Here is a 20795-nt window from a genome sequence, read left to right on the forward strand (position 1 = left end):
TTTGACCTCTAGTACCATTGCTGAGACCTAAATGGACGAAATGGATATCAGGCGCCGGAAATTGTTAACATTGTGTGGTTTTCTGAATCAACTTAATATCTATAGTTGCTTTCTTATTTCCTTGTTCTAAACTTATTCTATATATAGTCACAGCGACAGGTAAACTATTAAGATGTATTATATGATGTTTTGGACCATAACATGTCCTTTTTCACATGCTGCGTGTATTCTATTCTTCATAATCACATGATTGATGTTAGTTTATTTAAATAATTTTAAGACACGTTAATGACGTGTCCACGTGATAAAGAGTTTTTTAACAGAAAAAAACAACATCTCGTGTCTGTGTCTTTCTATTGCGTATGTGTACATCTACTGCGGGGTCGGCAGACGCACATCTGATCTATAGTCGGGATTACCGGACCGTCTGTGTTGTTTGTCCTCCCTAAACGTAAGTTTAAACACACAAATATATACATATTATTCATACAATGGTAACTGTTTCTCTATTTCACCTTTTAATTTTGAATGAGATACTTTCTATAACTTCTGAGCTCAGTTATATATGTCGTTTCATAGGGCTCAACATCGACCCCTGCCGTATTTCGTCCTACTTACTAAGATATGTGTTTCATTTTATCCTCCATTTTCTTTTGGACCTGTTTGGTTTGAAGAATCGCTAATGAAACTAAATTAATAAGAATTCGTCTGATACGGAAAGGGGGACCATTTTAAATTTACACAAAAGCAGGGTCTATCTGTTTGTAAATCATGATTACACAATGTTCTATTTCCCGGAATCTACCCAGACCTGATCTTTTTATGAAACGACATGAAGATCCTTTCGCAAAGTTTGCACAACATATGTTTTGCATTGTTGGAATATAGCGGCATGTCAATATGGTCTTAGGAAAATGCTACTATTTGTTTTTACGACTAGAAAAGCTGAGTACCTTGAAGGATTACATATGTTAATATTTATTTTAAACTGGGTACAGTATATGTTCCACGTATTAAGAACTTGCAAGAATTCAACCCATAAATTACAAGATTATATACTAATATCTTGTTTCCTCCAAAAACGGAAAACAATAAAACATTGTTTTTCCCCAAACGCCGAAAAGAGATCAAATAAAAAATAAAAAATTAGTCGATTTTGAAAATAAGCATAGATACATTTGCAGTAAAATATATCACGAATATTAGCTGGCTTTAAAAACGACCTGGCTTTGAAAATATGATTTGTATTAATTAGAAGTAAAATATATCTCAACGAAACATCAGCGTGTTCTCCAATTCAACTTTTTATAACAAAAACAAATGTTACTATAAAAAGACAAGACATACCTGGAGCTTTACCCGTCAGATCTGTTACCTGGTGGTGTCATAAAGTACACTTTGTCTTCGCATTTTGCATGCATCTCGTATATCAAAACTTAGCAAGGTTTTGGAGCGAATAGCAAAGATGAAAAGGCAATCAATATCAGCAAACACACACTCATTACAAAATATTTTAAATGTACTGTACAAGCTATCATATCATTTTCAGTAACATCGCAACTTACATTAACTTAAATATCATAATAGAAAAATTAAATCAGCACTTTATACTCATAATTCAATTACATTTTTTGTATATTTATTTCGAATTTATAACACAATACTAGACAATTTTACAATCTACTTGATAATTTCAAATAAAATACAAAGTTTTTCTCAACAGGTTGGTAAGTACTGGTTGTATAAAGGTTTAACTTGCACAAAAAGATTATTTGGGACGCTTCGGTAATTTCTACAATATGTATGTTGGTATCTAAAACCAAAGCAACTAAATAAGCGATAGATGACACAGGTTATCCCAAAAGTGAACCGGCATCAAAAATAAGAAACTACAAAATATTTAAAAAATATTATTTTGAAATAAAAAAATAAAAAATCCTCATAGATCTCACATAATACCTTATTACATATTATCAGCTTTCAATTAAAACAACTGACAGAAACGCAAGATGACACAGGTGATCACGAAAGTAACACAGTATTTAAAAAGTAGTACACACGTTTACGTCTAAATGGCAACGAAAAAAGCAAGGAAATCCGTACTATTTTTTGAGATTTTAGAGTATGCCTTTTTTTACCTGAATCAGTTTCTAAGTTTAGTGTGTTTTAATATACATTTCAAGACTATAACGGGATTCATGTACATACGGGTGTGTTTTGGGTTTTTTTATGAATTGGAATTCAAGTCTTAATTTGTCAGACGATACGATTAACATACTTTTCCTTACAGCTTTGCTCACAGCAAATCATTATGGTGACACCGATATAATATACTTTACAGGCACACTATGGTGACACCGATATAATATACTTTACAGGCACACTATGGTGACACCGGTAAAATATACTTTACAGGAACACTATGGTGACACCGATATAATATACTTTACAGGAACACTATGGTGACACCGGTATAATATACTTTACAGGCACACTATGGTGACACCGATATACCTCCTATACTTGGTGGTAGCGGTCAGCGGTGTTGCTTTTGAAAAGGAAGTAGTCCCGAGTTGTGGACCAGAAGAGGATTTATGCGAATTTCACTGGACAATAGACTACAAGGAAACCATGGTTTACTTTAAAAGAGACAGTCACGTAGGTGAACCAGTTGTCCTTGTAAACGAAACGCTTTACAAACGGACATCATGCAACACTCTCGAACCTATATCGGACGAAGGTATGGGCAGTTGTTTGTATTTGTAAGAAATAAAGTGGGTTAAAACGCACGTGGCACATCTATTTTAGAGTAATAATGTACACACGTCTGTACATACTTTGTATGAAGTCAGTACGGAATATATTAGTGCTACTTTTGTTAGGGCTCTCCCGTAACATCTCTGTCAGTTAGGTTTCTTTCTTTATACATTTAACAAAGGATATGTGTGTTTCACGAGTTCTTCTGATACTATCTTTAAATTTGTACGTCATGCCTGTGTGTGTGTTAGTTTACGAACGTCCAGTAACAAGAGGTTAAAGGTCACGTAGCTGTCTAGGATAGTATGTCTTTTGCTGAACTGTTGCATAGTTAACCCCCGCTAACATGTTCTGTACTAATACATGTTTTACATCAATGTTTCAATGTAGTTATACTAAATATCAAAATATAGATCACCAAAGGTCAAAATTCAAATTTGCTATTATCATTTATCAATATGACTTGTTTTCACACCTATGAACAATTTAAAATTAACAAAATGTCAACAACAACAAAATCAAAGATCGCAGGTCAAAAAGTCAAATACTATTGTTCTTTTAAGTCTGTTGTATTTGCGTTATAACGTAAAGCAAGTCAACCGGTATTATTGGTCACTGTGATAGGCAAAACTGTAAACAAAGCATTCATACTATTTCACATCTGATGTTATTTTCTGATAAATGACGATACAGTATTGAAGGGAGGCTATACATATGGCACAGGTCTCTTAAAACTTTGTATACATTTAATTTCTTTACAACTCAAACAATGTCGGCTACAGTGAGAGCCCGAATCAGCAAACAGCAATGCCAATTCAAGTCTAAACCCAGTATAATAGTGGCTTCGAAAATCTTAAAAATACACAAATTAGTTTTCACTTGTATCTCCAGTAGCCTATATTCAGTACATCCGGTGCCATAGTATACTGCCATATCAAGATATTCTAGTTAGCTTTGTTTTCTGTTACAGATATCACTAAAACCGCACTCATGTTCATGTTGACTTTCTGGTACACTGTACCGGAGCGCTAAGAATATCGCAAAGAAAAATGTAAATATTTAAAGGTCATGTGATGATTTATTCTCACATGACGATGGGATCAAGTTACAACTGGACCATATGTCTATTAGGAAAAAAACTCATTACTGGTCACGCATCACGAGACGTTAAGGCAGCATGTCACGAGACTGATACCTGATTGCGTGTGCACTTAGTATCGAAATTGAGAGGTTGAGGTTACAAAACACCGTCACAGTTTCCATTTACATCTGAGTCATAAAGTTTTATGATTCTTTTATAAACCTAGGGAATAATGTCGTCATTTTAGAAACAGCGACGCCCTAATAGTAACCTTACACATATACCTAGGGAGTAATGCCGTCAATGTTAAGAATAGCAACGTTACATATTATTCGCTGCTTTAACACACTAAACTGACTTGTCAGTAGATATTTAGTTTTCATTGCAAGGTTTATGTTGTTTGCATACCTTGATGTTGTTATATGAACAAGAAGTATTAACATTCCATTATTATAGTCTGATGATTAAGGAAGAGTTTGTTTCAAATACTATCTCGTTAGTTTTTAATACATTTGCTCTCATTGCGTATTCGTCATTCCATCGCCATACCACTTAATTCCGTTACCACACGTCTCCAGATCAATTTATATCAAGTTAGCGACTTAACAATGACTCTATCTAGAACACAGCCGAGCCAAATTGGCTTTTATTATTAGGTTACCGTTTACCTTTTATATGTACAAGATATCCCTTTAGCTTTTATGTAAGCAGAATTAAAATGTTCTTGTCATTATTTTAATAATTATAACATAAACATAAAAATAGATATGTGACGTACAGTTTACATAACTAAGTACAACGACACACAATCACGTCATTATATTAAATAATAGTATCGATATTAAAAACATCAACGGTTATCGTTTTTAGAGAAGACTGGCGATGAAGAGACATTTGCAACAATACTCCCGAACATCTCTTTTGTAAAGTATGACATCATTTATTGAAGAACAACAGAATGTCACTTTAATTGAATATCATTGTTACATTAATTTCAGAAAAAAACGATGATGCCACTATTGGTAATTAATTATGTATTAAATCCATGAGGTTTGCTTCAGAGCTACAGAACGTAACGACAGCAGACGGACGGTACAAATCGGTGTACGCCATAAACCAACAGGTGCCCGGACCTCCTGTAGTAGTCTACCAAGGTCAACAGGTACACGGACAGCTCAGACATTGGTCAGGGATAAGCGAACTTTTAATTGATAACATATATGTGTTTTTCTATAAGCATTGAGCATTCATCGTAATCTTGTGTTGAAAATAAAATAATTATATTTACATTATGTTAATGATATGTATACTGACAAGTCAAGTTAGAAATATAGCTTAACGGTATTATGAAGATTTTTCTATTCCAAAATGTACAGCATTATTTCCATAGGTGTGTTCTAATAACTTCTTGCTATGCAATATTCCACTAATTTCACTTCCCGACGTCTCCACTTCGCTTTATGAAAGTTCACAGGGCTGTTATTTTCTCACAGGTCGTAGTACATGTACATAATAAGCTGCTGTCCGATGGTGTTACTATACACTGGCACGGCCTTACCCAGAAGGGCACCCCCTGGATGGATGGGACGGGCTCTATCTCCCAGTGCCCCATAGACCCACACAGCACGTTTGTATACAGGTAACGACATACATCACATGCTGGTTATCATTATAGCCCGGTTTTTTAAGGTTAAATATAATAAGGACACATGTACTATAAGCTTGCTACAAGCTTTCACAATATGTCACATTAGTTGTCTGTTATATGTGTATATTAACATTTAGTATTGCATTATTTCCTTGGACCTACGCTGCGTGGGAAGTTTCTAAGAACATTTAAATGTCAGCTACCTTCTTAAATAAAAGAATTGCTAGACATTCGAAGTGAGGAAGCACATATTTCAAAAGTGTGTCTATCCACCGGAGATAATACGATCTCTGCTGACGATCTGTAATAATCGTCATCAGGATCTTATTGCCAATCGTTAGAATGATGCGTAGTACCGCATTTGTGACAGGAGACAACGCTCGGTCGAATATGATTCAGTTCTGGTGATTAAAGGGGGTATCATGATACCTTTGTTTGTTCTGGTGTTTTAAGGGAGTATCATGATACCTTTGTTGGTTTTGGTGTTTCATGGGGGCTTTATGATACCTTCGTTTGTTTTGGTGTTTGAAGGAGGTATCATGATATCTTTGTTTGTTTTGGTGTTTAAAGGGGGTATCATGATACCTTTGTCTGTTTTGGTGTTTGAAGGGGGTATCATGATACCTTTGTTTGTTCTGGTTTTTTAAGGGGGTATCATGGTACCTTTGTTTGTTCGGGTGTTCCAAGGGGGAATCATGATACCTCCTTAAAACACCACAACAAACAAATGTAACATGATACCCCCTTAAATCAGCAAAACAGACAAAGGAATCATGAAGCCCCCCTGAAGCACCAGAACAAACAAGGGTATCATGAAGCCCCGCCTGAAACAGCGGAACGAACAAAATGTATCATGATACATTTTGTTTGTTCTGGCGTTTTAAGGGGGTATAATGATACATTTTGTTTGTTCTGGCGTTTTAAGGGGGTATTATGATACCTTTGTTTGTTGTGGTGTTTTAAGGAGGTATCATGATAACTTTGTTCTGGTGTTCCAAGGGGGAATCATGATACCTCCTTCAATCACAGAAAAAACAAAACTATCATGATGCCCCTTTAAAACCCCAGAACAAACAAAGGAAGCATGATACCCCCTTAAATCAGCAAAACAGACAAAGGAATCATGAAGCCCCCCCTGGAACACCGGAACAAACAAAGGTACCATGATACCCCCTTAAACCACCAGAACAAACAAGGGTATCATGAAGCCCCCTTAAAAAACCAGAACAAACAAAAGAAGCATGAGACCTCCTTCAAACACCTGATACCCCCTTGGAACACCAGAACAAAGGTATCATGATTCCTTTGTCTGTTTTGGTGTTTGAAGGAGGTCTCATGCTTCTTTTGTTTGTTCTGGCGTTTTAAGGGGGTATAATGATACATTTTGTTTTTTCTGTGTTTGAAGGAGGTAACATGATACCTTTGTTTGTTCTGGTGTTTTAAAGGGGGATCATGATACATTTTGTTTTTGTTCTGGTGTTTGAAGGGGGTATCATGATCCCTTTGTCTGTTTTGGTGTTTTCAGGAGGTATCATGATATCTTTGTTTGTTTTGCTGTTTTAAGGGGGTATTATGATACCTTTGTTTGTTCTCGTGTTTTAAGGGGGTATTATGATACCTTTGTTTGTTCAGGTGTTTTAAGGGGGCATCATGATACTTTTGTTTTTTCTGTGTTTGAAGGAGGTATCATGATACCCCCTTCAAACACCAGAACAGACAAAGGTATCATGAGGCCCCCTTAAAACACCACAACAAACAAATGTAACATGATACCCCCTTAAATCAGCAAAACAGACAAAGGGATCATGATACCTCCTTCAAAGACCAAAACAAACGAAGGTATCATAATACCCCCTTAAAACGCCAGAACAAACAAAAGAAGCATGAGACCTCCTTCAAACACAGAAAAAACAAAACTATCATGATGCCCCTTTAAAACCCCAGAACCAACAAAGGTAGCATGTTACCCCCTTAAAACAGCAAAACAAACAAAGGCATCATGATACCTTTGTTTGTTTTGCTGTTTTAAGGGGGGATCATGATACATTTTGTTCGTTCCGCTGTTTCAGGCGGGGCTTCATGATACCTTTTTTTGTTCTGGTGTTTCAGGGGGGCATCATGATACTTTTGTTTTTTCTGTGATTGAAGGAGGTATCATGATTCCTTTGTCTGTTTTGCTGATTTAAGGGGGTATCATGGTACCTTTGTTTGTTCAGGTGTTTTAAGGGGGGATCATGATACATTTTGTTTGTTCTGGCGTTTTAAGGGGGTATTATGATACCTTTGTCTGTTTTGCTGATTTAAGGGGGTATCATGGTACCTTTGTTTGTTCTCGTGTTTTAAGGGGGTATAATGATACATTTTGTTCGTTCCGCTGTTTCAGGCGGGGCTTCATGATACCTTTGTTTGTTGTGGTGTTTTAAGGGGGGATCATGATACATTTTGTTTGTTCTGGCGTTTTAAGGGGGTATTATGATACCTTTGTCTGTTCCGGCGTTTGAAGGGGGTATCATGATGCCTTTGTCTGTTTTGGTGTTTTAAGGATGTATCATGATACATTTTGTGTGTTCCGGTGTTTTAAGGGGGCATCATGCTACCTTTGTTTGTTCTGGTGTTTTAAAGGGGTATCATGATACATTTTGTTTTTTCTGTGTTTGAAGGAGGTATCATGCTTCTTTTGTTTGTTCTGGTGTTTTAAGGGGGTATCGTGCTACCTTTGTTTGTTCTGGTGTTTCAGGGGGGCTTCATGATACCTTTGTTTGTTCTGGTGGTTTAAGGTGGTATCATGATACTGTTGTTTGTTCTGGTGTTTTAAGGGGGTATTATGATACCTTCGTTTGTTTTGGCGTTTTAAGGGGGTATCATGATACCTTTGTTTTTTCTGTGTTTGAAGGAGGTATCATGCTTCTTTTGTTTGTTCTGGTGTTTTAAAGGGGTATCATGATACATTTTGTTTTTGTTCTGGTGTTTTAAGGGGGTATCATGATACCTTTGTTTTTTCTGTGTTTGAAGGAGGTATCATGCTACTTTTGTTTGTTCTGGTGTTTTAAGGGGGTGTCATGCTACCTTTGTTTGTTCTGGTGTTTCAGGGGGGCTTCATGATACCTTTGTTTGTTCTGGTGTTTTAAGGGGGTATCATGATACCTTTGTTTGTTCCGGTGTTTTAAGGGGGTATCATGATACCTTTGTTTTTTCTGTGTTTGAAGGAGGTATCATGCTACTTTTGTTTGTTCTGGTGTTTTAAGGGGGTATCATGCTACCTTTGTTTGTTCTGGTGTTTCAGGGGGGCTTCATGATTCCTTTGTTTGTTCTGGTGTTTTAAGGTGGTATCATGCTACTGTTGTTTGTTCTGGTGTTTTAAGGGGGTATCATGGTTCCTTTGTTTGTTCTGGTGTTTTAAGGGGGTATTATGATACCTTTGTCTGTTCTGTGTTTGTTTCTCCGTAGTCTCTGTAGTTGTCGTATCGGTTAAATGTTTAGTTTTGTCCTTGTATTAGGACACATTTCTAAATCACTTGCTTCATTCACTGCAATATTGTGTACTCCGTGTAATATATGTCTCTTACCTTGTCCTGACTACATCGTAGCCTTGTCACTTCGATTGTCAGTATGCTATCTTAATCGTAGAAAAAACAAAACAGAAATGCAGTAAACAAATAAAGAGAAAATGTCGTTGACGGTGTGGCTTGTTCATAACAGTTATCTTAATTTAAAATTGATGCCAAAGAGTTTCAGATATTGGTAGATCTTCTCTACACCTCACCTACAACTGATTATGTTGACAGGTTCATGGCGGACGACGTAGGAACTTCGTGGTACCACGCCCACCACGGCATGATGAGGAACGATGGTCTCGCCGGTCCCCTAATAGTCCTCCCTCGGGATAACGTGCGGGCCGATAACGTAAGTGATAAAGGACAGAGGAAGGGGAAGGGTCTATTCAGCTAAACACTAGAGGATATCGACTTAAGTCGTCGTACGCATGGAATATTCAGAACAAGTGTTATTCTCCTGCCCACACAACTCCAACAACCCAGGTGGGGTATAAAATGGTCTGTGGTGGGTGTTGCGGTATCTGTGCTGTAGCATTCAGGTGAGGTGACACTATAAATGATACATTTGAAAGCACGGTTCCAGTACACACAGAACCACTATATCTCCAGCACACAGGCATACACACATAGGGAGATATTAGCTAGGTGGCATAGGACTAGTAGTAAGCGCCTGATAAGGCAGCTCCTGTGAATTCCTCAATATTGTATTGATTAATGTATATGCTAATTGTATTGATTGTATACAATTGTATATCTGTGTGTTGGCTTATGTTAACTAGATAGGGCGCTAAATCAAATGTTGTATATTATATTTTTCAAATGGTATGAGTATGATAAGAAAGATAGGAAAGAGAGAGGTAAAAGACAGGGTGGCATTAATCCGTTCCAGTGTAGGGATAGGAACAGTTTTTTCAAGATCAGATATGGAAGGGGCCTATTGACTTAACGTCCTATTCTTGTGGAGGAACCAAATCCTGTGCTAGTCCAGATGTGTACAATAATAGAAAAGACGGATGGTCAAGAAGATCGATGGGGCAGGGGGCAGGGGTGAGGGTGTTCTACATTAAAACCTAGATAAATGCGAATTCATCAGGTAAAAACGAATGTCTATACAAATAAAAAACTAAACTAAATTGTGTTATAATCAATGCGCACTGTCCTATTTGCAATTGTTGAGAATACTGTTGTAAAACAATGACTCGGTGGTCCATATTTATTACAGGCGACTGCCACTGTTGATAAACAGTACATACTGTTCGTCCAAGACTGGTTCTATATGTCAGGTCAGGACATCTACAGTTACTTCAGCGCCTATCTTAACCCGTACGTATGCAACCAGCTACTGCAACGCCTATCTTAACCCGTACGTATACAACCAGCTACTGCAGCCCTATCTCAACCCGAACGTATACAACCAGCTCCTGCAACGCCTATCTTAACCCGTACGTATACACCCAGCTACTGCAACGCCTATCTTAACCCGTACGAATACAACCAGCTACTGCAACGCCTATCTCAACCCGTACGTATACAACCAGCTACTGCAGCCCTATCTCAACCCGAACGTATACAACCAGCTACTGCAACGCCTATCTTAACCCGTAAGTATACAACCAGCTACTGCAACGCCTATCTTAACCCGTAAGTATACAACCAGCTACTGCAACGCCTATCTTAACCCGTATGTATACAACCAGCTACTGCAACGCCTATCTTAACCCGTATGTATATACAACCAGCTACTGCAGCGCCTATCTTAACCCGTACGTATACAACCAGCTACTGCAACGCCTATCTCAACCCGTACGTATACAACCAGCTACTGCAGCGCCTATCTTAACCCGTTCGTATACAACCAGCTACTGCAACGCCTATCTTAACCCGTATGAATAACATGTTCTTCAATTTCTTGCGTTCACATACCCGTTACATGATCGCTGTCGGCATGAATATAACAGCTTTGGTTCGAGTCAATATACGAATTTAGCCTTGTCTTTCTATTGAAGAGCAAGTCATCATACCGAGCTTCAAATCGTGTTCGTGAATGTACATACAAATGTGATATTTTTTGTTTAATTCTGGTCCACGTGAACCTATACTGTAGAACCGATTATGGTATCAAGTTACTGTTCAGTTTGATATTTAAACAGCATATTAGTATTAGATGTGAAAACTACTTGATTATTTTTGATGTTTTGACGGTAGGGTATTACTATTTTATATATTTCAAGGTACTTCAATGGACTTGACAAAGAAGGTTGCACTAAACCTGGAAATGGTCAGAATGGGGAAATAATTGGAGATATTCCATTTGAGTCTGCTATTATCAACGGAAAAGGTAGGCCGTGATGTTATTGAACTATGTCTTGATGGAAATACCCAATAACTGAGTCCAATTTCAGTCCTTTTCTAATTACATATCTTACGTACAGTAACTAAGGTGACCGTCTTGTGATGCCTGAACTTCCGACTGGACAGTCCAATGTCAGTCGTGTCCTAATTACATATCTTACGTACAGTAACTAAGCTGACCGTCTTGTGATGCCCGAACTTCCGACTGGACACTATAAGAGAGTGCAGAAGTAGAATCACTCTCTGGGCGGCTTAAAACTATCAGGTCTATCATTCAAAAAGGGTTAGCTGCTTGTGATCCAACATAAAATAAACTGACCCCGTTGTCAAGACCATACTCAAAGATATGCAAGATAGGTATGTAGTTTTGTTTTCAAACAAACCAAGTTAATCTTTGTCTGCAAACACAATTATATTGCTTCCTGCAAAATAAAGCTAGGCTTGCTTGCTAATTCAGAAAGCCTATCTATTCATTTTCCAATTTTGCGGCAAACGATACACCAGCTAATCTTGCCGAATACACATTTATTGTAATGATAAGGAGCTGCCCTTTTTTGTATTGGATTTCGAAATTTCACAGAAATAGTTTTAAACAACGTTTTATCACCGGTCCTACCTGTTGGTCAATCAAGCTATTAATCACACTAAATCAGGGCTATAGGGCTATCAGTGCTACAGGGCTATCAGTGGTGTAGGGCTATCAGGGTTATAGGGCTATCAGGGTTATAGGGCTATCAGTGCTACAGGGCTATCAGTGTTACAGGGCTATCAGTGTAAAAGTCTGATTGTGATACTGTTACTCCAGAAGGTGAGTAAATGAAATGTGGATTTTGAAGAATTGAAAAGATCTTTTGATCAATCCTGTAATCGTCTTCCCAAAGTCTGTTTGGTTCGAACCTACGACCTTAATGAGTTGTATATCAGTCATTATGTGTGTGTCACAAGGATATTCGACATAAGAGAATAAACACTTATTTTCATGTCTTACATGCAGGAAGATACAACGAAAGTATTGGTGGACTACCTTACGAATCGTTCACCGTAAAAACTGGTGGCGTGTATCAGTTTCGTATCATCAACGCCGCCATGGTTTATGCCTTCCGAGTGTCAGTAGACCAGGTAAGTAACATTACAGATTATTAAATAAAACATAACGTTCAGTTTTATGGGTCTGTTGTGGTGTTAATCTCAATTCAATATACTAGGCCAAAGATTATTATCTGCTTTGATAACTCCATTGAACAAGCAGTGAACTCGGCAAAAATCAAGTATATTTTAACATCATACTGGCAAAGACAGGTTGTCATTGTGATGTAGAGGGTTATCCTCATTGGGTAAAATATTTTATAATTTCGCTTAAAAGCATTGAACTAAATGTTCACGACGTAGAAATTTGCATTTCAATAGTTTTATAATGTAGGCTAATGGTAACTTCTCTTTTACTTTGAAAATGGTAATTATTCGGCGGTATTGTTTGTTTGCTTGCGTCCATTTTAGATAGCTGAAAATATACACTATTAATGTCTTGAGTGTGCTAATGAATGGAATTTTCCTTATAAAACCTTTTGGTAATTCTGAACACAAGACTCCATTGCGCCCATATGTTAAGCTCCACTTTATCAAGCGCTGCCTGTCGGTTCCAGATTGATATGTTACTATCTTTATTCAATCAATAGCACCCTTTGACAGTGATATCTACTGACGGAAATGACGTCACAGAATTCGAAGCCGAATCTGTTGTGGTGCATAGTGGTGAACGTTTTGACGTCATAATCCGTGCAGACCAGCGACCGGGTTCCTACTGGATACGCACAGAAACCTTGGATACTCCATTGAAAGGAGAGGTAGAGTTAGGAAACAGAACCAGTAACATTGTTCAGGCAGTATAAAAGAGTGCAAACCATCATAAACTAAAACAGGGTCAAACCAAAGACTGACTCTATTGAAATTTATCTTTATCAACGGATCATAATATGTGTATGAATTATATGCATTACTTTTAAAAAACTTCAAAGTTGTCTTGATATTTTGAATAATGATTTAATGCTTGTGTAAAGCATTCTTAAATTTAAACTTGACAGACATCGTCCCCTAGCTCAGGCTTAGCCGTGCTACAGTACCAGGACGCCGATCCTGTACTGCCACAATCACAGAAGGCCGTCTGTGAGAAGAACAGTCCGTGTAAGGTCGTCAACTGCCTATTCCTGTAAGTGGGCCATAGACGTCACATTACCCTCGTTTTTATTCCAAAACAAAAACACAATTTTTAGCACTCAGTACTGTAGGTAAATAGCATGACAGGAGATTGGTCAGAGTGATATATCTAAATTTTAATGAACATCATATCATCTACCCTACGGATATCTAACATGCATAAACAAACGTTAAACGTTGACGATAAAATTAATAAATATCTCCTCACGTTAACAAATGAGCTGTTTTAACTGTGAATCGATGATAGCTTTCTCATGAAACCGTATACAATTCCAATTATCAACTGTTAACATACGTTATTGACTACTTGAACACTCCAACTAAAGTTCTAAAATACGATGTTAAATATTTAAAATATTAAAATGTTCATCATTTTCAATTATGTATACATATTATAATCAGAACCATTGTGTCCTCAGTATTATATCATGGTTGTAGGTACAGCTCTAAGTATAACATACAGTGTACGTCTGTGGCGGATCTAAGGGCCACACCAGAGGGACAAACCATCAACCCCGTACCTACTGTCACCTCGACAGAGAGGTTTCAGGAACTCTTCCTTAACTTTGTTTATGCAAGTAAGTAATACAAACATGAAGACATGCTATGTTCAACGAGTCAAAGCACGTTCACAAATGGCACTTATATATAGATAGATGAAACACACACATAGTCATTTTATCATTTTGTTTTAATTTGAGGATATATGAAAATAATTCTTTACAGAAATCGAGGAAATGCGAAAAACAAACCTTTTAGAGCTTGAGAATTTGTGGAATAGTTCTGTCTTAGAACTGAGGATAAGTGAATGAGAAATTGTTCTGTCTGAGAACTGAGGATAAGTGAATGAGAAATTGAGGATAAGTGAATGAGAACTGAGGATAAGTGAATGAGAAATTGAGGATAAGTGAATGAGAACTGAGGATAAGTGAATGAGAAATTGAGGATAAGTGAATGAGAACTGAGGATAAGTGAATAAGAAATTAAGGATAAGAGAAAATCGATGTTTGACTCATACAATGTACTGCAAAACTATGACTGGAGTTATGTTTGTGTAAATAATATGATAAACATAGGGCAGTATCTCATTAAACATAGGTTAGGTTTATATTATGACTTCAATTTCCTACTACTCTCGCACTTGACGAAACATATCTCTCTGATCAAACGTTGAACATAGAATGTTACTATTATTTAAGATAAGTTGATTATATTGTTTTTAAATCCCTCGTGCTGGTATTTTAGATAAACTATTACAATTCAGTCTGAATCGTATGTCGTGATAGTCTGTGTACTAGTTGATGACATCCTTCTCCCAATCTTAACAATGTTTAATTCTATTGTAATGGAAATGATAAGACTTTCAATTAAAGACCATTAACTAAATATAACAAGGTAAGTATGCTGTAAGATCATATTAAACATGCCTGGTATTGTCTTATAGGGAGTAGAACACCTATATCCGCGGCTGTCAACAACAAGGGTTTTGTGAGGCCTTCTGTACCACTCCAGGTGAGCCTCCTCTTGTATAACGCGCTGATAGAGCTTAAATCATAACTATCAATGAATAGATCTTCATTTGCAACAAATGTATATGATAATATTATATGACAGCTCCCGAAATAGTCATCTTGTACTCCGTTCTTTTACTAGTAGTTATGGTTAAAATCCATGTAATGCTGCCAATATTGCCTGTTAGCAATATGTAACTAGATGAAGTAAAATAATATAATAGGGAATTCACTTTTTCTTGTGTCAACAGACGTACCCTGTCGGTGACGGAGTGTTCACAGAGTGTCCGGAGCACTGTGACAAGTACTGCACGTGTACGCACGTGATCAAACTGGGCATGGGTAACACGGTCCAACTAGTTCTTCTCAACATGAGTAAGTGTAACATATAACGCTTCTGTGGTTATAAAACGTTATGCTGTAGTGAAGGCGAAATAGAGAACTACATTTAGTACATATAGTACTGTTATTCACTTTAATGAGAGTTTATCCTCTTCATTCTTAATAAGTGTCTGGTACTATTTAAGAATGATCATACACGCAACACGAGATGGGAAATTAAACCCTAGCTGTCCTGAGAATGAACCTTCCATCTTAACATGCTTCTTAACCCCATGAAAGAACTATTACACATGAATTTATTCAATTCGGAAATTGTTCGCGTCTTTCCGTTAAACTGTAGGCATGATGTAATGGCTTTAATACAAACATACATATTTTATGATTGACGTGTGTCGCCATTCGCACATAACAAATACACATGACATTGATCCTCCAAAAAAAACAATGTTCCACGATTTAATAAAACAATTCCTTAAATGAGCCAACAGCAACCACCCCGAAAGAACGAATATTGTGTTGAGTGTAAACGTTAGAATTGAAAGCATATATTTTCAATATTGTAACGAGATAATCAAACAAGAACGATAAGACGTTTAAAATTGTTTTGTTTGCCTCACAGACGATAGTCCTTATGGCCTAACGCACCCGATCCACATCCACGGTCATCATGCACACATAATAAAAGTGGTGTATCCGGAATACGATCAACAGAATGGAAAGATATTAGAACGTAGCCAGGACATCCGGTGTGACACTCCAAATTGTAATAACGCCACGTGGAGTAACTCCTCGTGGCAGTTTGGTAATGTCCCAGGCGTTAATCTAGACAATCCTCCCCAGAAGGACACCGTCAGCATACCCAGACAGGGCTATGTTGTCATGCGTATGACTGCAGACAATCCGGGTATGTGTATCAAAATCACTCAGTACACAGATTTCGTGGAATATTTGACATAAATCGTACCTCATTCGTGGCCACAAGAAGTGACGTTTTGAATTGATCTGCTCTAAGGTTATACATGTGCCACCTATGACGTCTTAGTGCTTCCTATACATGAGCATGTAAGAAATCAATATATAGTGTTCCAAGCATCTGTTTCAACATTAAATTGTACATGCACCAGCTATGTCGTCTGAGTTTTTACTATGTATATCATACTCGAGAAAGTTATATTAAGTATCAATGGTCGTTATTTAACATGTTGTTCACATTAATCTATTAGATGCGACAATAGACAATAAAACTGTTAAAGAAGATATCAAGAAGACTATCAACATTTTTAACGATATTCGCAAACGTTTTGTTTATGTATTTGTAGGTTACTGGTTCCTGCACTGCCATATTGAAGTCCATCAGACAGCAGGAATGACCCTGGTTTTGCAGGATGGAGAGATTACCGACATGCCAGCTCTACCCGTGGGATTTCCCACCTGTGGAGATTACAGACCAGCCACTGAAACAAAGTTGACTGATAATACCAGTCTTTCGACACGTTTAGGTACAGTTAAGTTTAAATTGGTTCTAAAGTTATTTCTCCATCGGAGGTATTTCTGGAGACAATTGTAGATGTTCACTCCGTTTGCACCTCCGATATTGCGTTTGTCATAATGTCCGGAGTGCTTCTGGGCATGCCAGATCGATCAAGTGTTGCAAACTACAATCCTGTCTCCTCATTGCCGTAAGGAAGGAACGGAAATTGTCGAGGGTATGAGTCTGCAGGAGTGATTAGTTTTTAGACTAACACACGACTGATAGAGGGCTAGCAAAGCAAAGTCACGACAAACGCTGGTGTAATCTTATATATACAGTTGTAAAACTTCAGAGGTTGTTAAACCTGTTTAACCTCTGTGTTCTATATAGAAACTGATGTGGTATTTAATGTTTAATTCGATTTGTAGTTTAACATCGACATCATGTTTTGTTCAAGTACAAATGCTCAATAAAGGAATGGCCTCAAAATAAAACTTTATTCAAATGGTTCTAAGATACAGGTGACAATACTTAAAGTAGATCTGTATTAGATTGTGTATTATGTCAAAAGCAGGGGGAAAGTAACGAGGAGAAAGATTATGACTTCATATTGCTTTCGCCTCAATTATAAATTGCTTCCCTCTTTGAAGCTGTTGCCAAAATAATGTGAAGAAGTACGACCAAAGTGATCGCAAGAGTGTGACCAGGTGTAAACTGTGTCCGTGACTAGGTGTGAATGGATTTGACCAAGCATGTGACAAGTGTGTGACTGGGTGTGTCGTGGCCGGTGTAACAAGATGGTACACCAATGTAACAGTAGTGTGCCAGGGTGTGACATGGCCGGTGTAACAAGATGGTACATCAATGTAACAGTATTGTGTCAGGGTGTGACATGAATTGTGATGGGGTGTATCAGATAACACAAGGACATTACAAAAAACAAAACACAGAGAGAAAATGTCTCAGCATTAACAACAACATAATTCGAACTCGAAATCGATAAAACTAGGGCAAAATATGGACAAAGGAAACATAAGTTGGAAACAGGTGTTCCATGGTGACGCGGTGTTACCGGAGCGGTGACTGGGTATGTCCAGTGTGTGATCAGATGTGACTGGAGTGATAATCGGGTGTGGGACCAGAATAGGTTTTATTGGATGTTACCATACCACTTTAACACCTCTGTTGCTATTAACATCATGTGTGATAATGCAGTATTTACTTTGCAGGTTCCAGGCCGTCTGTATCGGCATCAGACAATGACGGGAGTGCGTGTGTCACCTCTAACAAGGCTGATAAGATCAGCGCTGTGGACCAGAGGACCAGTTATATTCTCCTCATCTGTATCCTCGCGGTCACCAACGTTGCCTCGCTCATTGTCGCGTGTGTGGGGAAGCGCAGACGTACTAAAATAAGCTTTGTTCTTAAAGCTCCGTCTTACAGACGACCAATTGAAATCAATGATAAACCGGAACCGGAAGTTTTCTTCTCTAAAAATGATGAACTTTGTAGCTCAAAAGAAAAGCTCTTACTTACATAACTCTAGCATTTCAAATTCTGAGCTAAACGTTATTGATGTTATAACAATGTAAACATAATACTGTAATTATTTATGTCGAATGATCGAGCATATTATCAATCAAAGTTTTTTTTAAATGTAACATGCATACCTTATCTTGATAGGCAAAATATCTTTCTTTAAAATCGAAGTGTCCCTGAAACTGCTATTAGAATTTAAATCGAAGAAAAATGTGCAAAATATTACAAAGGAAAGATTAACACGGAGGCTTTTGAAAAGTAAGAGTGGAGTTAAACCAGGTGTTTCGGAAACATAAGCATCATTTGCTTTATCAACGTCATAAGCCATGTTAATCTTGGTCAAATCCAAGTAATTTCACGTCTTAATAGCGAGAACCTGGTGAATGACAACGAATTAAAAAAGGAACACTAATGAAAATCAGCAAAATAAATGACATTCATTTTATTCAAACTAATAGCATATTTAGCAATGGGGTCATGACGGTTTCCATAAAACGTTCGCACAGCCTTCTTTAACATAAATATTTGGAACACTGATGTGTGAGTTTGTCCGTCAGCAGTTAACATCTATAATGATAATCATGATATTCGGAACAAGATTTTTTTGAATACCGAATCAACTGTTGGATGTTAGCATCGAAGAAAAGGGACGTAGTAATGCTTAAAGGTGAAAGTTCAAGATATTTAAATCGAAACCCCTATTGGTCACGTTATGGTAAAGATCGAGAAAAACGGCTAAAGTATCATATTAAGTATCTTGATATTGTTTTGCTGGTAGAAATTGTATTCAGATACGGACATTATAATCCGTAAAAATGAAAAGGAAATTGTACAATGCTCCCATCCCTACCAACCTGTATGTAATAGTTAAATTTATTTCGTTTTTGTATTTGTATCCGCGCATTTAAATTCTCGACGAGAAAATTATAATCTTTAAACAAGTTATATAACTATAATAATATGTTCTTCAGTAAAATGTACGTTTTTAAATGCTAATCTATTAAAAAACATTTTTATTTCTGTCTGTTTTTTATCATTATTTCTGTCTTTTGATAGATTTTAAAACAACATACAATAGAAATCTAGTTACCAATTTACCTTGTTAGCATTATTCATTAATGCTTACACATATTTTTATACCTCTGTTACCCCATACTTAACCCTGTTGATTCACTAAGCCAGAACCTATTCGAAATATGAGAACATCATGATAGGTACTTCCTGATAGGTACGTCCTGATGGGTACGTCCTGATAGGTACATGGGTACGTCCTGATAAGTACGTCCTCATGGGTACGTCCTGATGCGTACGTCCTGATAGGGACGTCCTTATGGGTACGTCCTGATAAGTACGTCCTCATGGGTACGTCCTGATAGGTACGTCCTGATGGGTACGTCCTGATGGGCGTCCTGATGGGTACGTCCTGATGGGTACTTCCTGATAGGTACGTCCTGATGGGTACGTCCTGATAGGAACGTCCTGATGGGTACGTCCTGATGGGTACTTCTTGATGGGTACGTCCTGATGGGTACGTCCTGATAGGTACGTCCTGATGGGTACGTACGTGCTGATGGGTACGTCCTGATAGGTACGTCCTGATGGGTACGTCCTGATGACGAGGCATGGTTTATCATGCATCCCTAATTTCTTTGAAGCTGTTTATGATTCATATGAGGTCACATTGGTGTCTCGTGTTATCTTTACCATACAGGTTGCTATTCAAATGAAGGGGTAAGGTAGTCAATAACTGTGTTGCTATTTTGGGATGACAATATGAGAGCAACCTATTTTATGTTCTTGTGTAGTTCTTGTCTGTGTATGTGTTGTTGATTTATAAAGATTTATACGAGGACAGACACCGATTTTGTGTCCCATGTGTTCTTTTTTTTTTCTGTCATAAACATTTTTGTATTCAACATTACTGGTTGGCAAAAATGTATATGTCTTATATTGGCAGCAGCCCAGAGGAGAAAACTCTTACCATCGAACAACAACAACATGTGTAGAATGACCGACTCTCGTTTTGTCAATCTGAAACGTTGACAAACAGATATGTTATGGACAGTTAAAGCGTGCACCATAACTAATTGGATGTGATAAAAGTACATATTTGTTTCATGTTAGAAGATTGATATGAAACATTTACAGAAAATATCCGAAACCTGCAGGTTTACACGACATGTAAAACCATTTTTGTATATACTATGTGTATGTTCATGTTTTTAATGTTTTATAAAATTTCCAATTTTATGTTGTCGGGCTCCATGTTGAGTTCTGTTAATGGTGAACTTTTACAAGAATGCGATCTTCATACATACAAATATAG

At 37.4% G+C, this 20795-nt stretch overlaps 1 protein-coding gene across 1 annotated transcript; it reads left to right on the forward strand.

The window, feature by feature from the left end:
- The first annotated feature begins 209 nt into the window (after nt 1-209).
- On the forward strand, nt 210-19440 carry LOC110445754 (L-ascorbate oxidase-like). The gene is made up of 16 exons (XM_021490525.1): nt 210-451; nt 2490-2740; nt 4900-5000; nt 5332-5477; nt 9272-9389; nt 10263-10363; nt 11272-11378; nt 12387-12511; nt 13069-13236; nt 13474-13598; nt 14045-14184; nt 15051-15118; nt 15369-15492; nt 16079-16363; nt 16779-16958; nt 18160-19440. The coding sequence occupies exons 2-16, from the start codon at nt 2497-2499 to the stop codon at nt 18468-18470; spliced, it is 2343 nt and encodes a 780-aa protein (XP_021346200.1). The 5' UTR covers nt 210-451; nt 2490-2496; the 3' UTR covers nt 18471-19440.
- Nucleotides 19441-20795: the final 1355 nt, after the last annotated feature.

Source organism: Mizuhopecten yessoensis, unplaced genomic scaffold (assembly GCF_002113885.1).
Source record: "Mizuhopecten yessoensis strain PY_sf001 unplaced genomic scaffold, ASM211388v2 scaffold2347, whole genome shotgun sequence".
In the NCBI taxonomy this organism is placed as follows: domain Eukaryota; kingdom Metazoa; phylum Mollusca; class Bivalvia; order Pectinida; family Pectinidae; genus Mizuhopecten; species Mizuhopecten yessoensis.